Source organism: Diorhabda sublineata, chromosome 3, assembly GCF_026230105.1.
Source record: "Diorhabda sublineata isolate icDioSubl1.1 chromosome 3, icDioSubl1.1, whole genome shotgun sequence".
Taxonomy (NCBI): Eukaryota; Metazoa; Arthropoda; class Insecta; order Coleoptera; family Chrysomelidae; genus Diorhabda; species Diorhabda sublineata.
Window position 1 is genome coordinate 24,666,951 of NC_079476.1, and position 10,870 is coordinate 24,677,820.

The following is a 10,870-nucleotide window of genomic DNA, read 5'->3' on the forward strand; positions in this document are numbered from 1 at the left end:
TGCTTTCTTCTGGTTAGGCAATACGAATAACACGATAAACAATAAAAAAAGACATCTAAATTTTACAACAAAATAATGTTAAATGGGACAAAGAAATATTTCTCTATTCAAGTTTTGTTATTTATATAATTTTATCGAGTCGATAAACAAACAGTGTGACCACTGCTTAATAGGTTGTAGTGTAAATTTAGTTTTATTTTTTTTTATTTTTTATAACTTTTTTAAGTTGATTACTATTTTTCACAATGTGAATATTATAACTAACTTTCTATGTTTATTCTTCGCCTTATCAGGACTTTGAATATCCATACAAAATGGATGAAAAGAAATCAGGTATATATACGTATAAAAATATTTAAAATTTATGCACGAAAAATGTTTGCTATTACTTCACTACTCCGAGACACACCTATCAATTGTTTTTAATATTTATAGCTTTATATATTTCATTTTTAGTTATATTAAATCAATGATGAATCGTTTGCGAAATATTCCTCTTTACGAAAGACTCGTTATTTTATTGGGGGAAATAGAGGCATTTTTTGTAGAATACAGTTTATTTTAGGAATGGTCACGATATAGTAAAAAAATTAATTTACAGGGCGGGAATAATTTCTTTTCGTACGGCATTCTTTCATTATCGTGCTTAGAATTAAATTAAAAATTTGGGGTATAAATAAATACGATAAAACAAAATGGATCGAGGAATCAAAATTTTTGGAGTGTTTTTAGCGGGTACAACTGTTTTTAAATATAATCGTAAAAACAAAGTTTTTTGTTTTTCCTTGTGGCGCCACCTGGTCCTAAATTAGACTAAAAAACTCGCGACAACGGTTCTAGTAAGTTGAACCCATGTGTTGAAAGTAATACAACAAGGGGACATCTGAAAGTTAGTTTTTTATAAACCTTCTTAGTCGCTCTTAGGAGGGTTCATATTTTAATCTTATATATAATGTGAATGAATTAGATAATGTTAGTAACTATATATACATGACAAATCAAAAAGTTAATTGGCAACACATCAACCTTGAATTAGATATAAGTTAATTAATAATTTAAAATAAATTATTTGCACAAATTGTGACTATCTGCAGATAAAGTTAAGATAGTTTTTGAATTTCTTTTTATGAAAATTATTTCTCAGGTTTCCAAGAACCTGAAAGGACTATTTTTTAAAATTTATTTTATATTTCCAAAATATTTTACAACCCAATTCAACCAATTGTTCAACATTTGAAGGTAATTCTTAGGTTCTGAGTACCAATGAATAAATATGTATACAATATTAGCTGTATTGTTTTTTTTTATTTTTAACTAATTGCAGGGATTTAAAAAGATCCTAAATCATAAGTCCAATTTCACATAAAGTGTATTTAGTACGTATAGTTACACATAATCTGATGAAGACTATGAACATATTCAGATATCCAAACTTAAACTAGTACCATCATAATACATTGAATAATATTTTCAAGTATTCTTTTACATTTTTGAAAATTGTAGAGATGCAACAATCCAACTCAAGAAAATATCCAAAACCTGATGATAATTTTCAGATTCATAAAAGTAGTATATTGCATTAGGTAAGCCACAATAAGTTTTGATATTTTTCACGTTTTTTTGCATTTTCAAAAAATTTCAGATTCCAAACAACCTACTGCAGGCAGTTCAAAATTTAATTTACGTATTCAAACGCCCATCACAGATTTATGTATGCAGAATATTATTTCAATATACTTTTTCATATTTTAAAAACATTGTAGAATATCAATAACCAAATACAAGCAAACAATCAAAACTCAAATATAATTTGGCAGATTTTGAATGAGGTTTATTCAAAAATATTAAAAATTTTCGAAATTTCAATCTAATAAGAAAATTTTAAAACATTTGAAGAAAATAATTCACTGGTTAATGAGACTATATTTTAATCATGTATTAGCTATAAATTCTTTTTCCTATATTATTTTTTATAGGAAAATAAAAATCTAAAGAAGTCAATTTGCAAGTTAAGAAAATTAATATTGTTCTAAGTATGTCTGATTGTTCAATATAATCAGTGATAAATTATATCAATAATTATAAAAAAAATAATTACACTTTATAGTTACTCAAGATTCTCTACCGCTTTTCCATAAGCTTCACTAAAATCATCAAAACAGATATTTTTAATTAGATTGTTCAAACTGGCGGTTAACTATATCACTGAAAACCATTACGTGAACTCAAATAGTTTGCTCTCCCTGTTTTTCGATGTTGTTGATCCTCATGCTTCTATAAATTTATTGGATATGTCACCGATATTTTGTCTAGTTTTTATTTAATTACACTTTTATTCATTACATGAATAAGAATTCTCAACAACTTGAATTTGATTCTTCTTTTTTATTGTAAAATATCATATTTCACAGTATATCTGCATCCAAGATTCTACATTATAGTTGTGATTTACAAATTCAGTGAAACTAATAAATTTATCAATTACAACTGGAAGAGTATTAATTGAAGACGAATGATTTGTTACAGCTTTAATATGGGGACATATGAGGAAGAAAAAATAGTGTCAAGAATTTTCACTCGGAGTATACCCAGCTGGATTGTTCTTCTTCTTTTTTATTCTACAATATCATATGAGTGAATGTAAATAGGACGATTCAACTTCCTAACAAAACTTTCAAAATAATATAAACAATTAATTATATTATATTATTCAGAGCCCCCTATCTCTTTTTGAAAACAACCTCGATATAAACAAATTTTGATAGTTTTAGATACACAACAACTAAGTTTATTTTCACTTATTAAAGGCACGTTAAAAACACGAAAAGAAATGCCACGGCCAAGTATGTTATAATTTAAAATGTATTTGAAATATTTCTTAATGTATAAAATTTTTAGGTGAAGAAGTTAGAAATGCTTACAAAAAGTTCATGTTTTTTGAAGAATATAACGACGAATTTGACGCGTTTCATAAATACTTCGATTTTATCAGGTAATTATATTATACAATTTATATATGTTCAAATTTACTGGATTCTTAGTATTATTTGTTTATCGGGCTTAGTTGACCTATGATTATTACTTTTATTTTGTTTAAAATTGAAATATTTTTTTTTGTTTCAGAAATAACGGCTTATATAACAAGATAATAAACGACATAGAAAATATGGGAGTTGTCTGTGACCTTTCTGAAGAAGTAGTGTTGACGTACAAAGATCAAAAACTGAATTTAACAAGTACTGAACAGGGAAATTTAAAAAACGGTAATATGTCAAGTGACATGGACTTTGTTAGGTTAAGGTAAGTTTTTTTAATTAATATTTCGTACACTCAACCAAAATAATGTGTAATATAGAAGTTTACTTTTTATTTCAAATCAATTTGTGATTAGGAAACTTGATGAATCTCCCTCTACCATCCTAACCTAAAATATGGTAAACATTTTTTTTTCAGAGAAAATTCTGAAAAAGGCAAATACCTTCAAGCTGCTGAAGATATATCAGCAGAAACGATAATAATCAATGAGAGGCCTGTTATTTATCAAGTAGCGCCCATTTGTAAATGTGTGGGAGACTCATACGATTCCCTTTATAAATGTCACCATTGTGGATTAACCATTGGCGATTTTTATCCGTAAGATATGTCACGAAAATCATAATTAAATAACTTAATTTGCCTTTTCAGATGCCTCAATTGTAACATTTGTATATTCTGTACGAAAACATGCTTGGAAAACGCCCGAAGTGAATACCACGATTACGAATGTTACGCATTCCAGAGGCACTTTTGGGCAATATTTGACAATACTGATTTCAGTTATTTATCTTTAAGAATTTTCCTTTACGGTGCCAAACAAAAATTCGATTTAAAAGAAATGAAAAAACCGGAGAAAAATAATTATTCATTCATTTATGCTACAAAAACGCATTTTGATAAAATGTCCAATGAACAAATTAACAAAATTCTATACGTACGTATATTAATATAATCCACCTGCAATAATTTACGACAAGCTTTTAATGTCTTCCTCTATTAGAATCACGAATTCATATCATGTCATGTGATTCATCAGACCAAAATCTGATTTTATGTAGACATGTTTTTTGTGGTCAGATTAATAGGAGTGAACGGGGAAGAGAAATAAGACACTATATAGGAACGTTCACACGTCATTATTATTTTGTCTTCGTGTATATTTGTCGATGATTTAATGTAAAAATGTTTTCTGTGGTCAGAGTAATAGAAGTGAACGGGGAATTAAAACGGGACCCTGCGGAGGAACATACATTAGTCATCGTTGAGTTTTATATTTTCTTGTAAGTTTGTCGATGTTCTTTTTCAGCAAATCATTAAAATTCTTCTATAAAATAATTGAATTAGCCATTAACCTTATTAGAATCACGAATTTACTTCATGCCACGTGACGTATGAGATCACAATCTAATTTTATGTAGAAATGTTTTCTGTGGTCAGAGAAGTAGGAGTGAGTAGGACTCTCTGGAGGAACATTTATGCATGATTTATGTAATTTCGAGTAACCTGATTTAAATCGTGGCCGGACAAACAAATATTTTGTTTGTTTGTTTGTATATTGAAATGAATATAGTTAGCCAAAAAAAATGAAAATTAAACACAACTGCTAATGATAATTTTAATGTAAATAACGTAATATTTGTCCCCCAAGAAAATATGGTGGTTGTAACGTCGTTCCGGAATGACCTATTATGGTGTAGAAATGTCCAAAGTTGTCAGCGTAGTGGGGTTGACTTGACAAGGGAAACAGAACACTTCGACGAACGTTTTCGTGTAGATTTGTCGATGATGTCTTCCATCACGCACTGAAGCTCCTTAATAAAACAGTTCTCGCCATTAACCTATCTTTTTCTATTGACTATAAATTCTATATCTCTTTCTTTTCACAAGAATCGTAAATTAACAGATTATTATATATACGAGAGCTACATTAAGAACGTTAATTTTTTGTAGAACTGCACTAGAAACGTTCTGTATCTAAAAACTAAAACGCACTTTTTCTCTAATATTAAATGGTTGAATAAACATATTAAACAAAAGGATTTTGTTTCTTATATCGGTGGATTAATGGTGAAACATTATTGTCACGCTCAAATTAACAGTATCAATATAACATTTCCGAATTTATTGATAGTTAACGGACTTGAATCATCGTGTGGTTATGGTAAAGCCATTTGTCTAACTATATCGCTGATTAATCATTCTTGCAAGCCGAATTCCACGATTATGTAAGTAGGTTATATCGGCCGATTAATTCGTAGTCGCGTTGAAATGTTTTTCAACCTCCAAAATATCGTTCACTCTAATCTACGACATATTTGAAAAATTTTAGGGTATATTCCGATGGTGTAGCTGTTAAAAGTCTTGAACCAATTAAAGAAGAAGAAGAAATTACCGTTTGTTATTCCGAAATCAATACTTTTATGAGTTTGGAAGAACGTCGTATGATAGCTAAACATTTTTTCTTTTTCACTTGTAAATGTGCCCTTTGTGAAACAGAAATGAACGCAGTAAGAAATTGTTTTAAAATCCATTGACTATAATATACATAAAATTGATATTTATTCTGACATCACTGAAAGTAAATAAGTAAACACAAACTATATAATTTCTATCTTTTTCTACTGTAATGACTTACGTTCTTATGATTGCCCTAAAAAAGAGATAGCGACAAATAATAATCAAGATTAGTTATGTCTAAGATTACATATGCCGGGAATATTGTATATATTCTCCGAACGAAATAGGTCTAAACATCAATTTTTCACCTGTTTTTTGAAACAAATTTTTTATTAAAATAGATCTAAAATCTAGACGACTTATCTAGAAAAAAATCAATATATTAATAGAATAAATATGGTTATCGAAATTTTTTTGTAAATTAATAGTAGATACAAAATAATTTCAGTGAATATTTAAACACTTATTTAAAATTATTTCATCAAATCATTACTGAATATTAAAACTACTGTCTTTAATTTGAATTTATTTTGTTAAAAAAGTATTTAATTGCAAGTATGTCAATGGTAAATGTATTTGCTAATCAAAAATATGTTAGTTACAATCACGACAAAGTAACAGTAGCCGCATCGTTTTGACTTTCAAACGCTTTGATTTCTTATGTTTATTACGCATGACGTCAGGGTTAAAGTCAATTTAATGTATATTTAAAATAAAACTAATAAATTTGATAAAAATGTTCATGAAAACATTCAAATACTGTAATATTAATACAAAATCGGTTGAATGTTTTAATAATTGAATAGAAATTCTCATTTTAAAGTAACTTTATGATTTCCACGATTAACCATTTGATTTAGTAGGTACTTCCGAATCATATAAATTAGAACAACTTCATCTCATCGACAATTTTGAATTATTTTAAACAATCTTTTTAATCAATAACTTAGGAAACCGAATCAGCCTTCAAACTATTAAGCATTATGTTATTGAATTAATGCAAATTATTTTATACATTAACACACAAAGTTTCACATAACCTGTAAATTAAAATCCATGTTTTTTTGTAAATATTTCATCTATGAATATCGAGTGATTCTTTAAAATAATTCAAGTTTTATTCAACGTCCCACAATGGCGTATACATATGAATTAGGATTTTGATTTAATTGAATTTAATAGAATTGATGCAATCTAGAAAAAAACTAACATAATCGGATGTATTTTTAAACAGGACCGTACTTAACGTGAAAATATAAATATGAAATCTATTATTATTAGATGATTCTTTAACCATTTTTTAGATGGAAAATCAATATAAATGTCCAATATGTCAGAAATGTAACGTTACGAATATTGAAAATATCGATGGAAAAGTTACAGCGCAATGTGGAAAATGTGAAACAACAGTTTCAATGACTAGTAGTGTGAAGCAGTTGGAACTGGCAATAAAATATAAGGAATCGTGTAAGTGATAAAATTATTAGGCTGCATTTGATATTCTATTTCCTATAATCTTTAGGGAAAAATTATATTTGAAACGTGTGTAGTTAGGGTTGAATTTTAATGAAAATTTTTCCCATCTATAAATGAGTTGATAAATAAATGAAAATATAAATATAATGAATGAATAAATGGAATCATGAACGAATGGAGGCATGAAAAGTTTTTCTTTTCTCTTGTTGCTCACTAGTGTTGAGTTTTTTTTGTTATTGGTATGATACATTAAACATTAAATTAACGGAGTCGGTGTTTTGAGTTGAAAAATTCTTTATTTTACCCATTTCCTACCGGACAGTAGTATGTCCTAATTATTTTGCCTGAAAAAATTATTTTATCTCGACAGAAGAGCGCCTTTTGAAGTTAACAGAAATATTTCTTGAAAAAATTTGTATAGAACACAAGAATTTTGTAAAACTTTTTTCTTATATAGGCAAAACTAACTCATATTTTTTATAGATGAACTTACAAAAGATATAGATTACTTGGTTAAAATTTTGAGATGTTACAGAGCTCTAGTTTCACAAAATAGTATCCATATGCTAGATATTTGTCGGGTTTTATACAATAGGTACAGAAATAGAGGTAAATATAATTATTCCTGTTTTTTCTCAACTTTTTCAAAACATTTCGGTTTTAATTTTAGTTAATAATATCGAAGCAATCAGATACGGACTATTAATGTTTGAGATTTTTGAGAATAATATTCCAAAGCTACATTTTCCTTTATTAAATGCAAAATTTTTATTTCTCATGAACTTCAGAAGTATCGAATTACCATTGCCAATGACCGAGGAAGAGTTGTAAGAGTTTGAACAAGAATTAGTTCATGAACAACCGTTTTAATTATAAATTTTCAGAGGTATCATCAAGGAATATGTGAACGTAGCCCTTAGAATTAAACAGGATATAACTTTTTATATGCCTGTGGTGTACATTACGGATTACGCTCTTCTTCAAAGAGAAGTTGCTAGAATGATGATTCAATTAAAAAAACAGGCGTCAGTGAATAAATAATCGTTTTATTTTATCAAAATTTTTCGAATAACAATAATTTGCGTTTATTAAACAATATGAAGAATTTGTTATTTATTGCACTTTTAATTTAGAAGATGTAATATTTTTTAATTTTGTATTTGTCAATATTTTGTATTTCTTAAATAATAACAATGTTAGTTATCCAACAAGTATTTTTGTATTGTTTTTATCTGAATAAATATTTTTCAAAACCTCTTTTTGTATTTCTTCTGTCCTTATAATGCAGTTTCAAAAATTTTGAAGATCAAACCATTGATATTGCTTATCCTTTGTATCGTCTATTTCGTATTGGACGCATTTTTTCTTACTGAAATTAAATAAAAAATATTTTGCTTTGATTTCTTGTATTTATTACGTATTATATCATCTACCGACAAAACAAACACATACTTGCAATACTAACTTTTGTCTGTGTTCTTTGTTAGACAGAAATGAACGCACTAAGAAATTGTTTTAAAATCCATGGCTTATAATATACATAAAATTAATCTTTATTCTGAAAGTAATCACAAACTATATAATTTCTATCTTTTTCTACCGACAGTACAAACACATACTTACAATACATACTTTTGTCTTTTTAAGTTATGACTTACGTTCTTATGAATGTCTTATAAAAAGAGATAGCGACAAATAATATTTGGGATTAGTCAAGTCTAAGATTACATATGACAGGGATATTGTATTTATGTAAATGTATCTGATAAAACTCGCTTTGCTTTACAACATACCAAAAATAATGAATTTCTTTAACTTTTTATTTATTAGACCTTTTCTATATTCTTATAAAGAGCGAAATAAGTCGAAACGTTGATTTTTTATCTGTTTTTTGAAACTAATTTTCTATTAAAATCGAAACGTATTATCAATAATATAATTAATATACATATTCATAGAATAAAATAAATATGGTTATCGAATTTTTTTGTAAATAAACAGTAGATCTAAAATAATCTTCATTTATAATATTTAAACACTCATCGAGTCAAATCGTTATTGAATATTAAAACTACTATCTTTAATTTGAAGTTATTTTGTTAAAAAAGTATTTAATTACAATTATATCAACGTTCAATGTATTTGCAAATCAGAAAATTTACACGCACGACAAAGTAACAGTAGCCACATCGTTTTGAGTTTCAATTGCTTTGATTTCTTGTGTTTATTACGTATGACGTTAGGGTGAAATTTGATGTAAATAAAACTAATAAATTTGATCAATATGTACACGAAAACATGTAAATACTTTAATATCGATACAAATTCGGTTAAATAATGTAATAATTGAATAGAAATTCTCATTTTAAAGTAACTTTCACGAATAGTCATTTGTTTTAGTACTTGCGATTTATATATACACAAATAACATTAACAGACATAGTTTGACACAACCTGTAATTCAAAATTCATTAGTTTTTTGAAAGAAGATGGCGCTATTGAAGTTATATTTTTGTGAATATTACATCTCTGAGTATCGACTGATTATTCTTGTTTTTGGTTTTTTGAGTATATTATAAAACTGCAATAAAATGTTGTAATTATTACATGAACAAAAGGTTTTGTTGTTCTTGGTAGAATAAAATTTTATTAATAGATGTAAAATTTAAGGAAGAGTCGAAATGATGAACACAATTTGACAACATCTTAAATGTATACAAAACTTTCTACTCATTCAATTGGTAGCTGATGCCCAAAGATATTCAGTTGAAACAACACACTAAAACTCTTAAACCATGTATAATATTTAGAAAAATTTAGATATATTTGTAAATTTTTATATTGTCTATAATATAATGATATCATACAAATTGTAACATTCAATATAAAATTTATGTGAATATATGATGATACTTACGGAAAATAAGTGTATTTTTGACAACCAATGATTGGATATTCGTTTTTAAAGCACTGTGTTCCTAAAACCGTGAAATATATGTGCCCTATTTGTTGTGCCGAATCCCTTTTCACAGACTTTAAACAATCATAAAACGTTACATCACAATCACAATTTAACCTATAACAATTATTTTTTAATATTTTATTGATGATTCGATCTAAATATTTGATATCAAATTACCGCGTATAAAAATTGGGATTTGTCAAGTTATATTTTGTTTGATATCCTTCGATAATATCCGGACATAGATCATGTTGTCTACAACATTTGTCAGTTTCTTTTTCAGTACCAAGATCACTTTCATTAACGGCTATGTTGCCAGCTCCACACCATTTAGTTCCTAAAATTGAGTTGAATGAAACGCTAAGTAAATAGTTACTATATTTACAATTGATAAAATCAACTTAAGACAGCATAGGATGTTTAAAATTTGAAAATAAAGAGCTTTACGTTAAAGTTATGTTTCAAACATTTAACGTAAACAAATATTTCAAATGTATAAAATAAATACGGGCAAATGGTGCAAATGTATATGCAACACTGTTTACTTTATTTTAAATCTATTAATTAAATTAAATGAACGTGTAAACAATGCTATACACAAAAATTTAAATGTGTCTGAATCTAAAAACAATTTATTTCGGTACCGGTTAATGTTGGAACTATTAATTTTGTGACGATCTGTATTTGGTCAATAATTCGAATTCGAATATAAGAGAAACATAAACTTACCAGGATAAATGAAAAAACTATTGGGTAAATTAAGTTTGTCAATCCTACCAAGAAATACATCATCAATACTATTAAAGTCTATATCATTAACAGAGTTATCCCACTCAATTTTATAACCGTGAGTTATGAAACAAATTGATACAAATAGGAATAAATTTATAATCATTGCGCCGATTCTTGTATTCGCTATTAACAATTTTATCATTGATT

General features: G+C 27.1%; 2 protein-coding genes across 4 annotated transcripts; one reads left to right on the forward strand and one right to left on the reverse strand.

The window, feature by feature from the left end:
• The first annotated feature begins 153 nt into the window (after nucleotides 1-153).
• Nucleotides 154-8,226, forward strand: LOC130441294 (uncharacterized). 3 transcript variants are annotated; one of them, XM_056774905.1, is made up of 13 exons: nucleotides 154-333; nucleotides 1,504-1,583; nucleotides 2,527-2,843; nucleotides 2,899-2,992; nucleotides 3,124-3,300; nucleotides 3,454-3,633; nucleotides 3,685-3,970; nucleotides 4,987-5,261; nucleotides 5,366-5,543; nucleotides 6,798-6,960; nucleotides 7,453-7,578; nucleotides 7,640-7,796; nucleotides 7,854-8,226. In XM_056774905.1, the coding sequence occupies exons 3-13, from the start codon at nucleotides 2,831-2,833 to the stop codon at nucleotides 8,008-8,010; spliced, it is 1,806 nt and encodes a 601-aa protein (XP_056630883.1). In that variant the 5' UTR covers nucleotides 154-333; nucleotides 1,504-1,583; nucleotides 2,527-2,830; the 3' UTR covers nucleotides 8,011-8,226. The 3 variants fall into 3 exon arrangements, with proteins under 3 accessions (XP_056630883.1, XP_056630882.1, XP_056630884.1); XM_056774904.1 differs by lacking the exon at nucleotides 1,504-1,583 and having other exon boundaries at nucleotides 166-333; XM_056774906.1 differs by lacking the exon at nucleotides 154-333 and having other exon boundaries at nucleotides 1,406-1,583.
• A 27-nt stretch (nucleotides 8,227-8,253) lies between these two features.
• On the reverse strand, nucleotides 8,254-10,826 carry LOC130441728 (phospholipase A2-like). The gene is made up of 4 exons (XM_056775510.1): nucleotides 10,661-10,826; nucleotides 10,109-10,268; nucleotides 9,887-10,045; nucleotides 8,254-8,338 (listed from the first exon to the last, which is right to left on the reverse strand). The coding sequence occupies exons 1-4, from the start codon at nucleotides 10,824-10,826 to the stop codon at nucleotides 8,260-8,262; spliced, it is 564 nt and encodes a 187-aa protein (XP_056631488.1). The 3' UTR covers nucleotides 8,254-8,259.
• Nucleotides 10,827-10,870: the final 44 nt, after the last annotated feature.